Raw genomic sequence first — 22,889 nt, 5'->3', positions numbered from 1 at the left:
ATACTTCTCAAGTTTCTTTTTCCCATTTGTTTTCTCTCTTGTTCAACACCATTTAGTGAGCTTTCACCAAATGTCATCACTGTTCTCAACACTTTACACACATGACCTAATTTAATCACACTTGTCACGGTGAGAGGCACAGGGAACTGAGCAGGGCACCCATCAGTGATGTGCTGGCCCATGTGTAACAACCAGCTCTCTGGAAAACAAATTCTCCCTGATGCGTAGTTTGCCGATTGCTGTGGTGTAAATGCTCCCACCTGGACTAGCAGCAGCAGTTCTCAGCTAGGCTCCACCAGGGCTCCCCATCCCTCTGCTACAGCCTGGAAACTCTCCCCCCGCAGTAAACTGAGGCAATCCCACTGCTCACCTCACTGATTTCCCCTCTGCTAAGGATTACTCTGCTTTCATTCTTGATGTCCAATGTCCAAAATCTATTGTTTCATATATTTACCCAGTTTTTCAGATTTTTCAGGCAGGAGGGTAAGTCCAGTCTTTGTCACCCAAATGTTTCCGGAAGTGCAAATCTTGTCCTTTGATTTGTGACCCGACTTTTGTCATTTATTAAATTCCCTCAAATAGGTAATAGAATCTATTTCTGGTCCATTGAGCTGACCTCCTGATGCCACCAGTACATTACTGTTTTAATTACTAAGACTCTGCAACAATATATTATATAATATTTTAAAGGGTTAGTAACCTTCTCCCATTACCTTCTTAATTCAAAAGTATTTGTTTATTTTTCTAGATGAACCTTAGAATTATTGTGCAAAGTTCTCTCCACCCAACACCCAACTCCCTGACAAATTTTTGGTAACATTTTTATTATAATTCCATAAAACTTACATGTTAATTTCAGAAAAAATTGGCAACTTTACAACATCCATCTTTCTGTCTGAAAACATGACATATTTTTCTATTTATCAAACCTGTAAGTCACACACGTTAAGGTTATTGTTTTCTTGGATTTAATTTCCTTGTATATTTTCTAATTAATAAAGTTAGTTTATTTAGGTTAATACGTTACGTTAATAAAGTATAATTAACTTTGTGTCCATTTACTTTAAAGAATCCTGTAATAAAATAAAAGTTTCTCAGTTTTTTTGGGGAGAGTGAGTTCTAGTTATGCTATCATATCATCTGCAAATAATATATTTTCTATTTCTCCATGCATATATTTTTATTGCTTTATTCTATAGTTTGGATACGGGACCCTCCAAACCTCACAGTAAGATCTGATCCCCAGTACTGGAGGTGTGGCTTAGTGGCAGGTGTTTGAGTCACGAGGGTGGATCCCTTACGAATGGCTTGGTACCGTACTCACAACAATGAGTGAGTTCTCACTCTATGAGTTCCCACAGGAGCTGGTTGTTAAAAAGAGCCTGGCACGTCCCTCCCTCCCCTCTCACTTCCTTTCTCTCATCATGTGATCTCTGCACAGGTGGCTCCCCTCCCCCTTCAGCCACAAGTGGAGGCAGCCTGAAGCCCTCACCAGGTGCTGGCGCCATGCTTCTTGTACAGCCTGCAGAACTGTGAGCCAAATAAACCTTTTCTTTATAAATTATCCAGCCTCTGGCATTCCTATATAGCAACGCAAATGGTCTTAGACACTTTATATCTGAAATTAGCCTGAGTTTCCAAATTAATAATATATCAAAAATGTGAGAGTGTGAGAATCCTTGTTCAGGTTTTGCTTTAAAAATTCTGACTATTTAAATAACAAACATTGAAGCATATTATTTTAGAGTTAGGGATAATTACTTAATTGGAATTAAAAATACGTGACTTACTTGTTAATAGTTTTGGAAGGATGGTATTTGTTTTTGTTGCCTGCGCTTTTTTAAGTGCCTGCTCCATTTGCCAATGCTTTGGAGACAATTTCAGCAGAAAAAATCCGTATCTCATGTACTCGTTAAGGAGGAATTCTGTTTTTGCTATTTCACTACTCAAAAGAAACGAAGATACGATTAGGTATATCTGTGTGACAGCATGTGAATTTAACAAATATTTGACAAAATTCATTCTCTTGATTGTATTTGGACAATAATTGAACTATCAAAAAGTATAAATATGGCTATAACAATATAGGCTTCAATAAAATACGAAATGAGAAGAAATCTGTAAGCTGTTTGAATAAAACATGCCCAGAGATATGCATGCATAGACTATACTGATGATACTTTTATCCTACTTGTTTATTTTTGTGGGAAACATTGTGTTAAGTTTTAGACACAGGGAGAAATTAGAAGGTAGCAAAAGATGGTACTTTTGCAAGGGGAAGAAAGAGACTAACACTTAATGAGCACCTACTATGTGCTGGGCAATACACAGGACACACTACAGACATGAATTTCATCCTGGCTACAGCACTTTAAAATAGGTACTCTTATTCCCATCTTTGGAGGGAGAACAGAGGACTTGCAAAGTCATTTGTCTAGTAAATGGTGGAGCCAGCACCCAAACCTGGGTCTGTCGGACTCACCTGCCTAAGCTCTCACCAACACCACCAAGTGACTTGGACCAAAAGCTTCTCCCCAGCTTTCCATGGCTTTATGGTAATCATGTTACAAAGCGGATCCAGGGGAATGTTTAAAATGACAGAAAAAGGCTCGCATAAAAGGAGCTCCCATACCTGTACCTTTAAGAGCCTCCCTTATTCATATCCTATTTGAAACACATTTTTGGTTAGTGCAACTGGATTTAGAGAAACTACCATCTGGTTCATTTGCTTCATTTTAGACAAGTTATTGTTCTCCTCCCAAGAAAAGTTCAGGTGTAAGAGGTCTAGGACTTAGTTCTAGAGGAGAGATAAACATCAAATTCTCAGAAAAAGTTCTGGCCAGATGCAGTGGCACACACCCATAATCCTAGCACTGTGGGAGGCCCAGGCGGGAGGATGACTTGAGCTCAAGAGTTTGAGACCAGCCTCGGTGACAGAGTGAGACCCCATCTCTACAAAAGAATTTAAAAAATTAGCCAGGCATGGTGGCACATGCTACTGGGGAGGCTGAGGCAGGAGGATTGCCTGAGCCCAGGAGTTTGAGGTTGCTGTGAGCTTTGATTGCCTCACTGCGCTCCAGCCCAGGTGACAGAGCAAGACCTTGTCTCTTAAAACAAAAAAAAAAAGAAAAAAGAAAGAGAAAAACAAGTTTTAGCATGACCTGATACCAAGACTACAATGTCTCCTGAATCATGAAATTATTGTCCAAGGATGATGACAGAAGGAAATTTCTTTATATATTTACAATTAGTTCAAGTGAGTTTCCTTGATCATGGAAGGAAACATCCAGGTTTGAAAAAGAGTGGTAGACAGTACAATTTTATCCCAACTCCTGCTCCTATAATTTTTCTCATTACAGATCTTACTTTAAAAAATTTTTATTTATTTATTTTTAGAGATGGGAGTCTCACTATGTTGCCCAGCCTAGACTGAAACTCCTGGGCGCAAGTGATCCTCCTGCCTCTGCCTCCCAAGAAGCTGGCAAGAGAGCAGCACACCAGGCAGATCTTAGTTTTTCATAGCAATACTAGGTTCTACTAAGTATAAATATAAAAAATGCTGCCAATCATAACTTTAACAAGATGGTAAAATGAATCCCAATTTCAGAGATGTTAAAGTATAGGAAAAAATGTGTCTGAATGAAGGAAAAAGGGCGCTTAGAAAATAATTTGTTTATTCCTAGCATTGGTTTGCTTCTTTTCAACTCATTTCTTTGCTCTTGTGTTCACGAGTTAGGGAAACTTTTCAGCCAGAGGCCACATACTGTCCTGACACTCGGGCAGGGACAGTCTGTGATGGGCAAGTTCCTTATTTTAAAAACGTGTTCAAATTTATGAAATCATCACTTGCCAAGGATTATCAGGATTACTGGGGCTTCCTAGGCACAAATAGGTTTTAATGGGTCATGGAAATTTGGGCACAAGAAGATGGTGTCCCCTCACCTCTTCATGGCCTGCAGCTCTGTACTCGCTTTCTTCAGCTCTGCCGTCGTTTGGAGTTTGTTTATAGTTTCTTGTGCTGCACTGAAAAGTGATGGAGGTTTGTTAGTTTGTTTTGTTTCGTGTTGTGTTCTGAAAAACTAAAAAAATAAAATAAAAGAAGGAGGGGAAGGGATTTGGCCAGAGTGAAGAAACTGACATCTTAAGAGCATCCACAGATCTCTGGTCATTTTCTCGAAGGAACTCTTCAAAGGCCATCGCGTCATCTTGGAGCTTTCTTTCTGCTTTTGCGAGCTGCCTTTCTTTCACTGCCATGTTTTTTTCAAACTTTTTAATTGTGTTTCTTTTGGTTGACAGAGTATACTAGGAATGTTGAAAACAGAAGTACAAGAACATTATCCCTCATTTCTAGTAGTACATTTCAATAGTCTCATCCTAAAGGGGAAAGTTAGCGTGCACAGTAAGTGGTCATTTGCATTAGAAATAATATTAACAGTTTGCCCAAATCTTGGGGCAATGGTCTTTATTTCAGGAAAGAATTTTATCTGGAGGGATAGTTAAAAGGGAGACTAATCTCTCTTGCTTACTATTAGGCTCTGTGCTGTTCCCAACTGGCTCTGCCCCACAACTCAAAAATAGCTCTGTAACCCTCCAAAGGGCAGGTCCATCTGGCATCACCCACAGTGTGTCACCCTCCAGTACTTTCTGGGCCTTGGGAAACTGGCCTGTCTGCAGACACAAAGGCCACCAGCCTCTCCTCCAACAGGAGGCACCACGGAAAAAGGCAGTTTCAACTCCGCCAGGCCAGTAGTGGTGCATTCCCGGGAGCCAGCCCAAGGGTGTGGGTGTTTAATCATACTCAAGAGGCCTGTTTAGATCCTCAAACACAGCTTCAACATCTGCCTTCTATGTTTTTAGTACAGAATATAAGAATCCACTTGGGTTTTTAATGTCATACATGAAAAATAAGTTATAAATGAACAAAGCCACAAATAAGATAAATTTAAAATATGGAAAGAGATAATTTTAAAGAAATAACAAGCAATAATTAGACCCTCTAAGCTAGTAACAAAAAATATTTCATTCATTAGTTTATTCACGGAGTATTTATTTAGTGCCTACTGTGTGCCAGGACTGTTTTAAGGGGTGAGAATAGAGCAGTGAACAAAATAAACATAATTGCTTTTAGGGAGCGTCCATTCTAGTGCAGGGAGGGATAAAAGGGGATGGGGCGCTCACAGGCAAGGGCAGGGGCTGCTATTATGTATAGAGTAGCCAAGGAAAGGCTCCCTGATGGGATGACAATTAAACAGAAACTGGAAGGCAGCAGGGAGCCAGTCATGAGGCTATCCCAGGGAGCACGGTTCCTCCTAGAAGGAAGAGGCTCCAGTGCAAAGCCTTGAGGTAAGAGAGGGATTGGTGTGTCGCAGGGACAGCAAGGAGGCCACCGTGGCTGGAGCAGAGTGAGCAAGAGAAAGGGTTTGGATCACAATCCTGAAAGGCACAATCCCGAACACTGAAATCTTGAAAGATCAAAATTCCCTTTTCTTATTCAATTTTCTGGAATAGTATGTGTAACATAAAAATTATTTCTTCTTTAAATGTTTGGCAGAATTAACCAGTGAATCTGGATTTTTCTTTGTGAGACGATTTTTACCTACAGCTTCAATTTCTTTAAGAGACATAAAGCTATTCAGCTGATTCATTTCTTCTTAAGAAACCTTTAGTAGTTGGCATCTTTCAAGGAATCTATTTCAACTATGTTGTCAAATTTATTAGCATAAAGTTGCTCATAATATTAAATTCATAATATATTAACATTAATAATATTTTCTAAATGGGTAATTTAGGTCCCAACTCTGCCACAAACAAAAAAAGAAGAAAGAAAGAGGGAGAGAGAGAGAGAGAGAGAAGCCATGCAGCCACTTCAGTTTTTGAAAACTATTACAAGTCACCCTGAGTTAGCCAAACTACAAAATTTCAGAGCATAGTCCCCAAGGTCCCCAAGACTGCCCTCACTTCTGACACCAACTGCAAGTTTGAGGTGTTCCCCCAGATACCCTCAGTTTTGATAATTTGCCCGAAGGACTCACCGAACTCACTGAAAACTATTATACTCGTGCAATGGCTTATTACAAGGAAAGGATACAAATTAAAATCGGCCAGAGGAAGAGACACACAGGCAGGGACTGGGAGAGTTCTAAATGCAAAGCTTCCCGTGCTCCCTCCCCCTGCACTCAGGATGGGTTACCCTCCAGCATCTGTATGTGACAGTTACACACAGAGCTTCAGTGGCCTTTGTGTTCGCTGGGGCTTCATCGGGCAGGCATGATTAATTGATCCACCATGTGGTTCATCTGTCTCCAGTTTCTAGCATGGAGACTGTGACCCAAAACCCCACTCCAAGGCACATTGTTAATATTTCTGGCATGCGGGCATGGTGGCGCACGCCTGTAGTCCCAGCTACTCGGGAGGCTGAGGCAGGAGGATCGCTTGAGCCCAGGAGTTTGAGGTTGCTGTGAGCTAGGCTGACGCCACTGCACTCTAGCCAGGGCAACAGAATGAGACTGTCTCAAAAAAAAAAAAAAAAAAAAAATTTCTGGCATGGCCAACCCCCACCCTAAGACTGTTGGATGTGCCAGCTCTACCTTAAAGGAAGATACCTTTATTAGGTATTAGGTATGACATGGATTACCTCCCAGAAGTCAAGGGCAAAGGCCAGACTCTTTTTGGACAAGGCCAAAGTTTTTGCTGCATACAGTTGTTTCTCAGTATCCAGACGGAATTGGTTCCAGGACCCCCAGGACACCGAAATTCATGGATGTTCAAGTCCCTTACATAAAATGGCGTAGTATTTGCATATAACGACGCTCATCCTCCCGTATATTTTGAATCATCTCTAGATTAGTTATAACACCTAATACCATTTAAATGATACGTAAATAATTGTTATACTGTACTTTAAAGAAATTGTACTATTTCTTATTGTTGTATTGTTATTTTTTTATAGTTTATTATTATTATTATTATTTTCTATCTGCAGTTCATTGAGTCCACAGGTCTGGAACCTGCAGATACAGAGGGCAGACTGCACAGTCTTTTTGATAAATGGACTCCATTGAGTCACTTTGGGACAGGCAGGTGGGGGGAGGGAAGGGTAGTACAGAAGGGGAATGAGGCACATTTAATACAAATGTCTTGAAATCCTCGTGTATTGGTCAGGCACCACCTTAAACTGTCTGGGGCATCAGGTATGTCAGCAGGATTTTATAATAAAGGCCAAACTCATGCCCAGGGAATGATATTTAATGAACAAAAGCATCAGGTTCTCAGTTACTGTAAGTGAGATCTTTTATGCTGATTGCGGCTGGCAGCCTACGACAGTATTAACTCACTAGATTTATGCTCCAACATGTGTGATGTGAAATTATGCAAAGTCAAGTACATTTTCATTTACTCATTAGCATCAAAGACTTTAATCAAGAAGATTATCTTCTGTAGGTGATCAGAGACTTGACAACAGAGGTATAAATAAGATTCAGTTCATTTGTTTTGTCATCATTCTCCTACTGTTAAGTGCTTGGTGTCTCTGTTTCATCTATGGCAGAGGAGGATGCCTATAGAGATATTAAATTATGTTTTCAGGTATAGGCCTGGCTTCTAGTTAAAGGTAGAATGGTAGGATGAAAGGTTGATGGTAGGATAGAAGCCTCTATTATTTTTATAAAAGATGCCAACAGGGACCTGGCATTCTCTTCTGGCATCAGTGGGTGTCAGGGAAGCTGAAAGAATTTCAGGATTCTCTGGACTTCCAGAGTGCTTGGATTCCCACCATATTCAACCAAAGGAAAATCTGGATTAAAGTGGGACTCTCCGGTGCTACCCTGGTTGTGTGAGAAAGAATTGGGAAAAAGGCAGAAACTGGGACCAGACATTTCCTAGAATAAGTTTCCTGATCGATTCTAGAAATATGGAACCTCACCTAGGCTACTAGAATGTAAGCTCTCTGAGGGCATGGTCTTTGTTTGCCACACTGCTTGGCACATAGTAAACAATAAATATTTTTCAAATAAATGAACACAGAAATGAATCAATCTGTTCTGCCAATGGATTTGGGGCATATAATGGGAAAATAAAATGTCAAAGTAAATACTGGACAATGCTATGCAAGAAGTCTTCCATTTGGCTAATGGGAGAAAGAAATTATTTCTACTACCTCAAGCAGAAATCTGTCTCTCTGGTCATTAATAAATTCATGGACAGTCCTTTTTGAGTCTGAACCTATAAAGGAAATTGAAATAGACTTAAGTTTAGTTCATTATGCTTCAAAGATGTTGTCTAAAATAAAAGCCATATAGTTAAATTAATGCATATAATATGTATCTAAACATTAAAAAAATAATATGCCTTCAAATAAACTTTTCCTAACCACTCAAAAATGAATTTAATAATAGTATCTACCATTTATTTTGTGTCCGGCATACTCCAGGAACTTCATTAGACACTTTAAATACATTTAAATCATTTAATCCTAACAACCTGAATTAAGGCACTTATTACTACTATTCCCATCCCATTAGTGAGGTCCTAAACCTTAGAGCTGTCAAAATTCTTGTCCAAGATTACACAGCTAATGAATGGCAGAGAAGAGGGATATATCGCCTAAGCCCATTTCACTCTAAATAAGACTGCTTTCAATCTTAATGCTTGGCCAATCTAGACATAAAACTGAAGTCCTTAGGCAAATGTTTTTGGGAATCACAAACCAAATTTGTGGCAGTAAAGGAAAGGAAGACAACTAATTTTACCATCCAGCAATAGAAAATACCAAAAATTTCCTTTCAAGTTTTCCTCATTCTGGAAAACTGTACATATATTGCATCTCAATAATGTTTGCTGTGTGAAAAACCAACAGAATGTGGTACAGAATAAACTCTCTTAGTAAAAATGAAGATAGAAGTAGGAATAAAATATTTCCCAAATAACCACTGAGCCTGCGCTGCACTGGAGGCCACAATCTTTCTGGGGTTGTATTTGGCCTCCACCTCTTGCTAGCTCTATGCCTCAGTTTCCTCATGTGTAAAATATGGGTAGCAATGGTGGTAGATCACTGTTCTCAAACATTTGCTGCCGCTATCTGTGAGGGGATTATCTCCTCCCCCAGTAGATGTCAGGCTCGACCATCAACTGGATGTAGTCCATGGAATGGAGGCAGACGTGCTCTATGTTGCTTCCAAGAAGCAGCTTCGAGAACCATCACCCCGTTTTCTCTTCTTCCCTTTGCCATCCCAGGCAGAAACAGTTCCTTCAGCAGAAGACCCGGTGAAGAGCACCAAGGTTGAAAAGTAAATGAGAATTAAACTTCTGTTGTTGGAAGACACTGAAATTTAGGAGTGGTTTGTTCCCAAAGCATAAATAAGCCTAAGTAGACACATTACTTCCTCATGGTGTTGTAAGAAGGAAGTAAGGCAATGTATTATAAAACACATAGTATTTACATTATAACTTCTTGATAATTGTTAGCCATTATCATTTAAACAATACAATTGGAATGAGTGCTCGTTTAACTTTTTGAGGTCAATAACAATGGCTAAATGATTATTATAATCATTACTAAATATTAATTGGGAGGTAACGAACAACAAGCTTTGGAGCTTGGTTTGAATTCTGCATTCACTCAGAGACTTTGGGTGAGTGACTCAGCCCCATTAACCCATTTTCACCAGATGCAAAGAGGAGGCAAAAACATTTAACAGCGTTTTGTTGAGGATTAAATAAAATACATACGAAAGCAATGAGCACTTAGCACACAGTCATCTTTTCCACACTTCTTCCTACTTTATAGTATGTAAATCACCAACATTCATAAAAGGAGAGAGTCATACAATGAACCTGTACCTTGTCACCTACGTCAACATTATCAACATTGTACCAGTCTTGTTTCATTTACTGCCACCCCTCCTCAATTTTTCCCACCTTGGAATATTTTAAAGCAAATCCAAGCCCTTGTATCAATTCATCCATAAATACTTTAGTATGTATCTCTACTAGATAAAAAGCATTAAAACATAACTATAATACCATTATACCTCTAACAAAATGAACTCTACTTTAGTGTCATTTTATACTCAGCCTGGGTTCAAATTTTCCCAGTTGTCTCAAAAACACATTTTTGAATTTAAAAAATTTAAATCTAAACAAAAATCAGTTTGGTTGGTACAGCTCCTAAAGTCTCTTTTTTTGTCTATAACAGCCAACCCCCTTTCCCCACACCTCCCAACACTAACTTTTTCCATGCCATTCATTTGTTCAAGAAACCAGGTCAATTTCTCTGTAGGATTTCCCACGTAAGGGGTCTGGTGCGGGGAGTTAGCTACGCTCCCAGCAAAAAATCGGGTCCCTTAGGCAGGGGTCTTCGCAAAGGATAAGGAAATAATAGAAAATAGAAATAAAAGAATATAGAAATAAAAGAATACACAGAGACGAAGATACAGTTTTATAATAGTATGGATTTATAAAGTGGGGGACTCGGGAGACCCCCACAGCATTTCTGTGAACTGTGAGGCCCAGAATAAAGTTTCACATGGGTATTTATAGGTACAGAGATCGGTTGCCAGGGGTAACAGGTTTACATAATAACAGGTAGTTCGTTTTAGGTTAAAAGTCTTTCAGACGGCTTCTATAGATCCCTTAACTAACTCTATCTCTGTGAACAAACGGTTACAAAATCTTTCAAGGACAAACTTCTAAGTTCTAAGATAAAGCTACCACTTAACAGAAGGGTTAAACAGAGATATAGTGGCTCTATATTTCTTTATCTAGTTATTGTGGATGGAGAAAGGTAGTCAGGAGTCAAGCAGGAACTGTCCCTTGGGCTAATTGCTTTTAGCCGCAGGTGTCTGTCTCTCTGGCGGGCACTCTTTGATCAGCTATCATCCCTTGGCTCCATGCAAACCTGCTTTGTCGTTCAAAGCAGGCAAAAACCACAGGTTTGAGACTGCAGTGTCACCTTGGAAAGCAGCTGTCACTGACCTTTGAGATGCCCTCCTGAGGCGAGGCAGCTTTCGATATGCAAACTAACACATTCACATATTCCTTTAGGGCAAAGCCCTGCAAAACTCCTGAGACCATTTCTGTCTCTAATACAGCAATAGTAATCTATGGAGCGACAGTATGGCATATTGCATCCTTGTGATGTTATTTAACATGGTCCTCGATCCCTCATATTTACTCGATTAGATTCAGGTTCAATTTATGCCAACATTTTTAATAGAAAAAAAGAATGAAAGTGCTTACTGTAGCTTTCATTTGGTTACTTCCAATGGTGTGGCTGAATTGAAAATAATCTCCTGTGCTGTCAACTTACTAAATATTAGAGCCACGCTCAACCCACCATTTCAGGCTACTTTAATGTGGTACTGTCAGGCTGAGTAGACGGAATTTTATTCTTTGACACTAATTAGACTCATTATAGTGGGTTTCCCATCTTGGCTAACCTAGCTGTCGGGCAGATCTTTCCCCAAAGTGTCAGTGCTTCTTGGCCCCAGAGCACCTGCATCACTCACTGTGGATGTAAGGCCAGCCAGAGAGACCTGAGTCTGTAGGGTTCTGCAACGGAGACACTGTTCAGAGGTGCTGCACTTTGAGGGCTGAACCAAAGTCAGGCGTCCGGCGTGGAGATGGTAGTGGCACTTGTATCATGTAGGCTATCTAATCTATGACACTCGGTTGCCTGTGTGATTTCTTTGATGGGGACGTAGCAGTTTGCTGCTACTGCATACACACAAATAACATATCCTAGGCTCCCAAAGTGATGTCACTTGTTTATTTTACTTTCATGTACGTTTGTTTTCAATCAGAATTCAGGCAGGGAACGTAAGGGTGAGGAATAGGGGTTTTGCTCAATTCTTGATTGGAAACACGGTCTGAGGGCGATTTTATTTTAAGTGAAAATGTCCAAATTGCTTATCTGTGCAATAAGCAGAAACTGACAACCTGGTTTCCATTGCTGACAGAGACCAGTGTGCCTTGGATAATGTCAAACGATTTTACTACTTCCTTTTTAAGAGTCTACACGATGCCATTTACTCTTAAGAGACCAGTAACCTCTCCATTAAATATCAATGGTGTCGAAGCAGGCTATCTGCAACACCATACTTCCTAGTTATATCAGAACGGCTGGAGTGGCAAGGAATTTAAAAATCAGCCACTTTGTGCAGAACTCTCTCGAAAACACATCACATGTCATTTTTTATTTATTTATTTTTTGAGACAGAGTCTCACTCTGTTGCCCTGGCTAGAGTGAGTGCCGTGGCATCAGCCTAGCTTACAGCAACCTCAAACTCCTGGGCTCAAGCGATCCTCCTGCCTCAGCCTCCCGGTAGCTGGGACTACAGGCATGCGCCACCATGCCCGGCTAATTTTTTCTATATATTTTTAATTGGCCGATTAATTTCTTTCTAATTTTAGTAGAGGCGGGGGTCTCGCTCTTGATCAGGCTGGTCTCGAACTCCTGAGCTCAAACAATCCGCCCGTCTCGGCCTCCCAGAGAGCTAGGATTACAGGCGTGAGCCACCGCGCCCGGCCCACATGTCATTTTAAACACTCTTGATGACCTAGAGTTCACCACTTTACAGAGGTGAACTATGAGACACAGGACTGAACCTAGATACACCCTAGAGCTTGTGGTATAGTCACCGGCATCACCTTGTTGCCTGTCACTTGCTGCTTTTTCATACAATTATATATGCACTTGCAAGATCTTCTAAATAAGTGAACACGGCTTCCTTTTTCTATATTAATTATTGAACCCAAAGCACTTTCCTAAGTGGTTTTTTTCTTGTTCTCTGAAGATTTTTTTTTTCATAATTTGGGAAAGTGCATGGGCTTTGGGAGTCAGATGATTTTTTTTTTATAAGTTACCAAAGCAAATCCTGGGCACTTTTATGTATGTCCTTCCCTCCTTTCTTCCTTCTTTCCTTCTTTTAAATTTTTTAACTTAAAAATTTTGATAAGATTCATTTTGGTCATGCCTGTAATCCTAGCACTCTGGGAGGCCGAGGCGGGCGGATCGTTTGAGCTCAGGAGTTCAAGACCAGCCTGAGCAAGAGCGAGACCCCGTCTCTACTAAAAATAGAAAAAATTAGCCGGGCATGGTGGCGCATGCCTGTAGTCCCAGCTACTCGGGAGGCTGAGGCAGGAGGATCGCTTGAGCCTAGGAGTTTGAGGTTGCTGTGAGCTAGGATGATGCCACGGCACTCTAGCCCGGGCAACACAGTGAGACTCTGTCTCAAAAAAAAAAAAAAAAAAAAAAAAAGATTCATTTTGGGGGAAGATTTTATGACTCCATCATTCTACCATTAATCACTTTAACTTCATTAACTTCAAACTACTTTCTATCTCATTTAGAGGCACTTCTTGGTTTGATAAGCAGGAAATATCCATGACACTTGATGACCAGATTGCCCTCGTTCATACAGCAATAATCATCATCTTATAGTATTTTAACATATTGCCGCCAAAGGTCATTAAAACCAGTTATGTTTTTGCAACAATGGGTAAGCTTATTTAATTCTATTAATATTAGTTTCTTGATTCTGGATATATGAGTTCTATGTCCTGGACAGCCAAGGCTTCTTCATCTTTAGAAAGTTTCTATAGTTCCACATCTAGAACTGAGCCGTTACCTTTATATTTTATCCACCTTTGCCAACTCTAATACTATATTATTTTGGCAGTAACTTTCTTCCTGGGAGCCATGAAAATGAGTAACAGTCATCTTGGAAAAGTATGTTTCTTATTTGAAATAGATTTTCTCTCAACTCTCAACCTCCATTTACAAAGAGCTTCCCCCTACCACTATAAGACAGCACACTTTCTGTTTTTCTTACCCCCAATAAGTCCCCTAAACCTGACATTAATAATAAATATTCAAAACAATGTTCTTAAACAAAGAGTGTTAGACTTACCTTCCGTTAATTTGAGAAGAAGAGTAGGATCTAGCCCAAACTTTTCAAAGCTACCACCTGTGTCAGAGCGGAAAACTAGTTGCTTCAGGTGTGAACGACTCTTCATTCGGGATGAAAAAGTAGACTTTTGGTGGATTTTCATGTTATGGTTCATAACTCTTTCCTGCCCAAGTAGAAAAGTTTGGAAGAATTTTTAACGTGCTAAAGTAATGTTGTCTTAAAATTAGTGATCATATAAAAAATATCATTTGCAACAAATGATATTAACATTAAAGAAGCATCCCCAAGCTCTTATCATCGAAGGAATGTGAGCAAAAATATAAAAAAATTTAACCTTTATTAAACATGTGCATTACAAATACGAGACTAGAAAATGTCTTCCTGGCTTTCTTTTCACAATTTTGTCTTGCTCAAAATGCAGGCAAATTGTGAAAATTCCAAGGGTTGGTTCTGTGGCATTGAAAACTTGAGAGGAAATGGATTCCCCAGTAGATTTTTTTTAAATCAGGCTTCTAATTTCATTAATCTTTTCTCAATTTAATTTTGGGTAATTTCAACAAAACTACAACACGTGCAAAAAAAAACCCAGCAGACAAATCAGTCATTAACCATTTCTAGATATTTTCCTCATTCTAATTCGAGTAAAGAAAGTCTGTAATCAACCTTTTCCTCTGGGAGGAAAGAAAGTAAGTCTCCTGACCTGTGAACCAGGCTATGTAAGGAATGACCACACAAGTAGGGAGATGAACTCTGCAAGACACAGTGGGAAAGTTAGCCTCATTGCTGATTTAGCTTCAGACCAAATAATTCTAACCCCCTCCTCCACTTGTATCCACACACACATATGCATTGTCTTATCCATATCTGCTTGGCAAATTTGACTTATTCTTGAAGACTCAGCTCCTGTTGTCTCCTCAGTGAAATCTGTACACACACCACCACCACCCTCTTCCCACAAACAAAGATGGGCACTCCTTTCTCTATATCTCCTTTGCATACCTCTATGACTGTATTTCATCAACTCTAAGATGCCACTTACTGTAAGATGCACTATTATTTTATGCACAGTCAATGATGTATGACATCCAGCTATGCAGGCTAGATTCCAATTCCAGAAGTACAAAAACGTGGAAAAAGTGGGTGTTAGAATCAATGAAGTAGGGTACACAGTACTTGTCACACTGGACTGTAGGGGTGTCTTTGTCTTCCTCCATTAGGTGGCAGTCTTTGCGGGTCCCTACCAGGTGCTGGATGTTGTTCCTTTGTTCCGGTTCATGCTGTCCCCCTACCTGTGTGTGTCAGTAGCTGACTCCACATCTTAACCCAGCAGAGTTCACAAGAGCAATGGCTAAGAGGCTATGATTGTAACATTCATTGGATTGGGGTTTTAATAAAACCTTACCTTTCTCTTTGCTGCCATTTCATTTTCTTTGAACATAAAGAGATCTTTGAAAAAGATCTTATAAGGCCTGTCCTTTTTGATTGAGTCATCCTTTACTTTATCTGTTAAAAAAGAAAGAAAAAATGAATGAATTCTGTCACCCCTCCTCTGTTGACCAGAATGGTAAGGATCCCACCAGCCGGGGTAGAGTGAGTGAGATATGGGGGTCTCTGAGAAGGGAGGATGCAGAGAGCCTCACCTCCACATCTCCTGGGCAGGAGCCTCAGCTTCTCTGTCTGTTTCTCACAGCATGGAGCACAGTGATTAGTGCTTCATGGGGAATGAGTTGATAAATAAGGAGGTCTTTAACAGAATAGTAGGATCATATTTTGGGATATTAAGATGTTCCTTCCCATCACTATACGTATCTCCATCGTTACCCTTACACCACCATTTCAACAGCAACAGACACAGCCACCAGCCTCTGGAAGAGCTTCAGTCCCGACTAGAGAGTCTTTGAAAAGAAAGTCAAAGATAATAACAAGTGCTGGAGAGGATGTGGAGAAACTGGACCCAAATACACTGCAGGAATGCAAATGGCGCAGTCACTTTGGAAAAGTCTGGCAGTTCCTTAAAAAGTTGAACACAGAATTGCCATATGACTTATAGAAGTAGAGCCCTTAATTCTAGCTTGGCACATGAGCATCCAGAGTAAAGACTATGTTTCTCAGCCTCCTTTGGAGCCAGGTATAGGCATGTGACTAAGTTCTGGCTAAGGGGATATCAACAGAAGTAGTGAATGCAACTTCTAGGCATCTTTCCCACATCCCCTTTTCTCCTCCTTGCTGGCAGGAATATGGACATGATCGCTGGTGCAGAAGCAGCCATCTTGGACCAAAAATACAGCCCAGCAACAAGCTAGGAGGGGCCTGAGCCCTTGATGTACGCCTCCAGGTGGGGCCTGGAATGCTTATATACAGACTTCTTTTACCTGAGAGAGAATAAACGTCTGTCACGTTTAAGCCACAGTTGTTTTATGTTTCCTGTCACTTGTAGCCAAACTTTTTAATTCTAAATACAGATAGTACCAAATTGTTTCCCAAGGAGGATGCCTATAGAGCATGTGCTACCCATAACAAACTCTTGGTGTTATGCAATTTTTAAATCTTTGCCAGATTTATAAGTGAAAAAAACTTATTCCTTGTATACTTACAAATAAGCAAGAGGATGAGGAGAAAAGGGGTGGTCAGGGAAAGAAGAGATTTTGATAAAGTTTATTTATTCATGTCCTTTATTATGACTAATAATTGAGTTGATTATTTTATTGTCATGAGAGATTGTAGACAATTTAATGCATCCCCTAAAATTAAAAAGTAGAACAGAATCTTTTCAGCAGGTGGTTTATAAACTCTTCACATCTTATGCTCAGTGTGTAGCATTCTCCTTTTTTTATTCTCCCAATCTGCTACGGAGCCAAACTGTACTAGGCATAAAGTGAGAACTTATTGATTAATCTCATTTTACCTTCAGGATTCGGTGATGGCGGCAATAAATTTGATGACATTTTGTCTCCTCGTCCTGTCCAAAGAAAAATAAATGTATTTTTTAAAATTCTGTAAACATCTTGTAAAAGGGCTAAGTTCAACTGCCAGTGACTCCCAATCCGCCTTTGTGGCTTTTAAAAGCAGTGTACACACAAACCCTTTGACCCAGCAATTCCAATCCTAGAAACTTATCTCAAGAAAATAATCAGACAAGTGGGCAAAAAAGTATATGCAATAATGTTTGTTCAGTGTTATTTAATAAATAGGATTTGACTAAATAACTATGGTACACCCATAAGATTAATTGCCCTATGGCAATATGACTATTAATATATATTACCATATGGCCCCTTAAAATGATATAGTCACTATTTACCTCTGTCCACTGTATATAAGTAAAAAACAAAATACTACAAGAGTAGAAATATTGTGGATAAAAAATTGCATCCAAAAATCTGAGAGGTGTTTGAAAAACTGTTCACCAAACATTAACCGTGATTATCTTTGATTTGGTACAATCTCTCCTTTTGTTTTTATCAGGTTTGGGATTAGGGTTAGGTGATCGAGGTACTCACCTTAGCTGCAAAATGTAAGGAATTGCCAAAAGGAAAAAAATCCTAAGTTATCAAGATAAAATAATACGTTAATGTAATATTTTAAAAAAATTCAAATTAATGCAGGAAAAACCTATGATAAATGAAATATCAAAATTTCGAATACAGATGGCATCTGACTCTGTACTTATATGAACCTAAAACTCAGAGCCTCACTTGCCTTACCTGGATCCAGACCCACAGATCTCATCTTTATTTATAATTTTGATATTTGGTTCATCATGGATTTTTTTGGATTAATTTTTATTTTTTAAAATAGCAAATTAAAATATTGCTTATTTTGATTACTGAGTTTTTTGTCTCCTCCTTAAATTTTGTGACTGAGGCAAGTGTCTCACCCTAATCCTTGCCCTGGTTTCTATATTTTTTAATATCATTCAAATTTCTCAGTGAGCTTCTGTAACTGTTACAATGAGAAAAATAATAAAGATATACTCATTTTGGGGCTAAAGGATACTCAGGAGTCTATACAAAAAGGTGTGCCCACAACAGGAACAATGGGACAATACATCCCATTTTGGGCTGCCCATTTAAATGTATGCCTCAGTAATCTCAGAGAGCCACGTTTAAGAGCTAAATGTCCCAGAAGCACAGTAGCAGGTGATTAAGAACACAGACGTTGGAGTGGACACGCTTGATTTCCAATCTTGGTTTGACATTTACGGATGTGTAAGCAAGTTCATTTAACATCCAAAAAATATTTACTGAGTACTTTCTGTGTGGCAGGCACTGTTCTAGGTGTGGGAGGCAGGGCAACTTTTAAAAAGTCAAAAGAGAACAAAAGCCATTGTCTTCACGGAGCCTACATTTTAATTCCTTGGTATCTCTGAGCCTCTGGTTCCTATGCCCTAAAGTGGGCATAGCAGTTCCACCTCTTAAGGTTTTCTGGAAGATTCGAGGAAGCGATAGATTTAACCAAGCGAGTGCCTGGCTTACAGACTGACTCAGAACTGAGGAGCTATTTATTATGCACTAATATTTACTATAATAATTAGCATGTGATTTTAGTTCCAGTGATTATAAAAACAGAGATGAAAAGGAGTAGAGAAATTATGTTGAAGTTTACAAAAGAGAAAAAATTAATAAAAAAACCTACAGCATTGATATTATACTTTTTCTAATGACTGAAGATTTTTTCACAGGCATTACTTTTATTCTGATAGCTAGAAAAGGAGGATGGGTGAAAAATTGGTGACAATCTGTGGTTTGGTAAGTATTTGGAATTTGGATGGCTAGTACTAAAGATGGGTAGATTTTCTTAATTTTTGCACTCTGCACTCATCCTCACCTTTAGGATTCTTCTCACCTTTTGCTTGTCACCCTTTTGCTCCTTTGATCCTTCTATTTATAATAAATTCACTTCCCTCCCAACTCCCATTCTCTTTAGCCTAAAAGTCTACCTGCAATGAGCATGTTTATCCATGGGTTCTAGCACTTTCTCATTCACAGAAAACTGGAAGTTCTGTTCCTCTAAGCCAACTGCTAAGAGCAGATGTCTGCTCTAATTCCATCTCTTACATAACTCGGAGAACATGTAAACGCAGTCAGCAGCCTCTGGGAGTTGTTATACTTCCCTACTTCCATACACACGAATCCCTCTATTAATTAATGAAGGTTGGTGAAAAAATGGTAGGGCGTGAGAGCATGAGAACCAGCTGTTCTTAGGAAAGGATTATAAAGTTCCCTTCCCAACCAGAAAAAAAGTCAAAGGCCGTGAACATTTTTGTTGTGCAAAATAAAAACAGCAGGATGGCTAAACAAAGGCACTGTACTGAAGGCGAGGGAGATTGTAATCAGACTATGTAGCAAATGCCTGAAAATTCGCATCATAAATATGTGTGCAGATTCAACTTCCAACAGATGAAAATTATAAAGTGCCCAGAAATATCAGGGATGTAAAATGATGGTGTGTGACTGCAAGGCATCCTCTTTACGGGTGGCATAGACTAAATGATGAAGAGCATGGACTCTCCTTATGCCCCTCACGCTTCAATTTCCTCACCTTTCAAAAGGGATAAGCCCGCCTTCCCTGAGGTGAGTTAACACCTCCAGCCTTCGCATAGTAAGTGCCACGGGAGTGCAGGCACGTGGGGAAGAGCATTCTAAGGCGGGAAGATGCCTGGAGTGTTTCACAAACAGTGAGGAGACCAGTGGGATGTAAGCACAGAGGACAAGGAGGAGAGAGAGATGAGTCTAGAGAGATAAGTCTGAGATCATTAGGGCTCTGGGATTACTCAGGGAAATGGAGATTCAGTCAATGAATCACTCTGACTGCTGAGCTGAAAAGAGACGGTAGAAAGGGATGAGGGGTCACAGAGGAAGACCTGTTGGGAGGCTACAGTCCGCAGGAGGCGGGAGACCAAGGGGTCCCTTACATAGTAAAGGAGGTGGTGAGAGGTGGTCTCATTCTAGATATATTGAAAGTAGAGCCTGCAGGATTGGCTTATGGTTTGGATGTGGGGTACAAGATGAAGAGCAGAAGAAAGGATGGAGTTGCTATCAATGGAGACAGAGAAGGCAGTGGGGGTGGTTGTGAAGATCACAGACTCAGGTTGGAACATGTTAAATTTGAGATATCTGTTATATATACAAAGAGAGACATGAGTGTAAAATATATTGTTCTCCCAAGTGAACACCATGCTGGTTGATTTAGTTAATTCTTGTATTCTTCTAACATTTATGCAATTATACGTGATCATTGAGTTGGGTCTTTTGATGAGTGTCATTGCAGAGGAAGTAAGAATGGCACTGTGGAAAGACCCTGGCCTTTGCAGGGCAGAGAGTTTTGACTCCTGCCTCTGACTTGTACCAGTGCTTTCTCTTAGGCCTAGAGAATTAAGCTCAGGGCACCTTAGAGTCTTCTACCAAATATAGATAATAATGCCTTCCTTACAGGCTTGCTGTAATTTTCAAACACTTAGTGTACGTAAAGTGCCTCCTTATAGTAGGCTGATGGAGACGTGATCACTTATATTTTCTGCAGAGTAGATATTGTCCAGATCTGTCCTCTTTCTGGTCCACTGTCTTGTGAATAACCACCAGCATTTGAGAAGAATGGGGACACAACTGTCAACTAGCTTTCTTAAGAAACCCCCAATCAGAGTTCTCAAAGCCTGGTCACTTGAGAGGAATCTACAAGCAATCTCAGCGCAAATTTAGAGGACCTGGCTCAACTTTGTTCAGATTCTTAACATTCCAAACTCCAGGAAAGTGGGGAAAGAAGAGTGGAGTTCTATAAGGTCCAATCCTAAAGTTCTAGACCAATTCTAAACAAAGTTAACAGTAACACTGTCTACCAGATACTATTCGAAACAGTTTGTGTTTGGTTGTCACAATCCTCTTTACAACTCAATGAAAATGGATTTCCAGATTATCTCAATGAGATTAAAAGCTATGTTTTTCTCCCGCATGCCTATTAGGATTTAGACAGGTTCTCTCAGACCCAATGCCTGGCAAATTTTTTTCCCCACCTCCTCCCCACCTACCTTGGACAAACACTAGGAGCAAGGGCTGTGAACTGTGTCCTTGGAGAGGACATGGAGAGACCAGAGCTAGCAATTTTTTGTTTACCGGAAAGCCAGGAGCCACTAGGTCCTTGGCTTGCTCCATGACCTGCCTCTTTTGATTGGGTCAGAAGCACAGCATAAGGGTGAGGAAACTACTCTCAGCTTGACCTTTAGGCGCTGATGGCGTCAAGCTAACTATTTTCTGTGGGCTTTTCTGTTGACATTTCTGACTGACCCTTTTGCAAAGTGAAAATAATAACTGGAGGTTAAGAGGAAGGAAGAATAGGGGAAAGGGAGTTCGAGACCAGCTTGAGCAAGAGCGAGACCCCGTCTCTGCTAAAAAAAAAATAGAAAGAAATTAGCTGGACAACTAAAAATATAGATATATCTAAAAAAAGAAAATTAGCCGGGGATGGTGGCGCATGCCTGTAGTCCCAGCTACTCAGGAGGCTGAGGCAGAAGGATTGCTTGGGCCCAGGAGTTTGAGGTTGCTGTGAGCTAGGCTGATGCCACGGCACTCACTCTAGCCCGGGCAACAAAGCGAGACTCTGTCTCAAAAAAAAAAAAAAAACAAACAGAAAAAAAAAAGAAAACTAAGACCTGCTATAGGGATGTTGGTTATTACCAAGGGAAAATGTGTTATCCTTACCCCTCTGTAATTACTGAACAGTAACCAAGAAGGAGAGAAATCCACTCATCCTTCCTGCTTCTGCAAACCTCTTGGTTGCAGGGGCTTCTCAGGTAATGTCTATCTGGACTGTTAATCAGATGCACTCAGTTCACCCACAGATACAAATGCCCACGAAAAAGAGGTATAATTTCTTTTAAACTTGTCAAGAACTCGTAAGCTTTAAGTACATGGTACTTTTCATGAAGTCAGGAGAGGAACTAGTATTGTTAGCTGAAATCTAATCTTTAACTTAATTGAACAGCAAGACAAATATCAGGATTAAAATAAACTAATATTATTATTAATAATGATACCTATTACTTGTTTAGAGCTAGACACTAGGCTAAGTGATTTACATTATCTTATTTAAAGCTCAAACAAGCCCATAAAGCAGAACCAATTATTCCCATGATAAGGATGAGAAAACTGAAGCTTAGGGAAATTATTGTAAGTAAATTTCCTGAGATCAAACAGCTCATAAGTAACAGAAGCGGGACCTCCAAACCTTCTATTTTTCTATTATAATCTAATATAATGTCAACCCATCCTTTATACCTATAATTGCATAAATCTGCAAATACACTTATAATTGCAAAATTTAACAGATTTTATCTTTAGCAGAGATTTTATAAAATAAAATTTTAATATTTCTCTATGATTAGTGACTTTACATGTTTCTGTTCCCCACTATTTCCACTTTTCTTATTATATATATATTAACTTATTAAATATACTTACACTTAAATTTATATATATAACATATATGTATAAACTTTTCAAAGCAAAGTCTAGACAGCACACATCTGTTTATGATTGTGTATCTGAGCTGTGAGTCATCTTCCGGTGGCTTTCTTTTTCCCCCTTAGGGTCTCTTTCATTAAATTATCTAATTATTTTCCAATTCCTTTCTCTTTTCTACCTGATCTTTCATAGGCCATAATATGAAGCTAAAATATATTCTTATTTATTGTGGTCATCTAAAGGAGTTTTGCTTTCCGTTCTAGACTTTTAAATGGCTTTAAAATGACACTAAATGAACTTACTTTTATATTTTGTGGTTCTGCAGGCTTTGCCTGTTCTTATAGTATATTATTTGTGTCCGTATCTATCTTCTTTTTGATTGTAAAGTCTTTGCGGGGCAGAGAAAGTGCGTTTCCTGTCTTTGTACCTTCCACAGGCCCTAACACAGAGTTTGTAATAAAAGTGTATGAACAAAAGAAAGTAATTAAGAAGTCAAAACAAAAGCCGGTGCCTGCCAGTGTTTTCA

General features: G+C 39.5%; 1 protein-coding gene across 1 annotated transcript in view; it reads right to left on the bottom strand.

Annotated features, from left to right (window-relative positions):
- The window catches only part of CCDC38 (coiled-coil domain containing 38), a 41,670-nt gene that overhangs the window by 17,987 nt on the left and 794 nt on the right, over window positions 1–22,889 (bottom strand). The window contains exons 2-8 of the mRNA XM_012664050.1: window positions 16,813–16,866; window positions 15,310–15,410; window positions 13,908–14,070; window positions 8,156–8,220; window positions 4,139–4,302; window positions 3,943–4,023; window positions 1,791–1,942 (exon numbers count right to left, since the gene is read on the bottom strand). Coding sequence (XP_012519504.1) covers window positions 1,791–1,942; window positions 3,943–4,023; window positions 4,139–4,302; window positions 8,156–8,220; window positions 13,908–14,070; window positions 15,310–15,410; window positions 16,813–16,866 — 780 coding nt within the window. The remainder of the gene's footprint in view (window positions 1–1,790; window positions 1,943–3,942; window positions 4,024–4,138; window positions 4,303–8,155; window positions 8,221–13,907; window positions 14,071–15,309; window positions 15,411–16,812; window positions 16,867–22,889) is intronic.

Source organism: Propithecus coquereli, unplaced genomic scaffold, assembly GCF_000956105.1.
Source record: "Propithecus coquereli isolate 6110/MARCELLA unplaced genomic scaffold, Pcoq_1.0 Scaffold85, whole genome shotgun sequence".
Taxonomy (NCBI): domain Eukaryota; kingdom Metazoa; phylum Chordata; class Mammalia; order Primates; family Indriidae; genus Propithecus; species Propithecus coquereli.
Note: the sequence above shows the minus strand (reverse complement) of the source record. Positions and strands in the feature narration are given on the sequence as shown.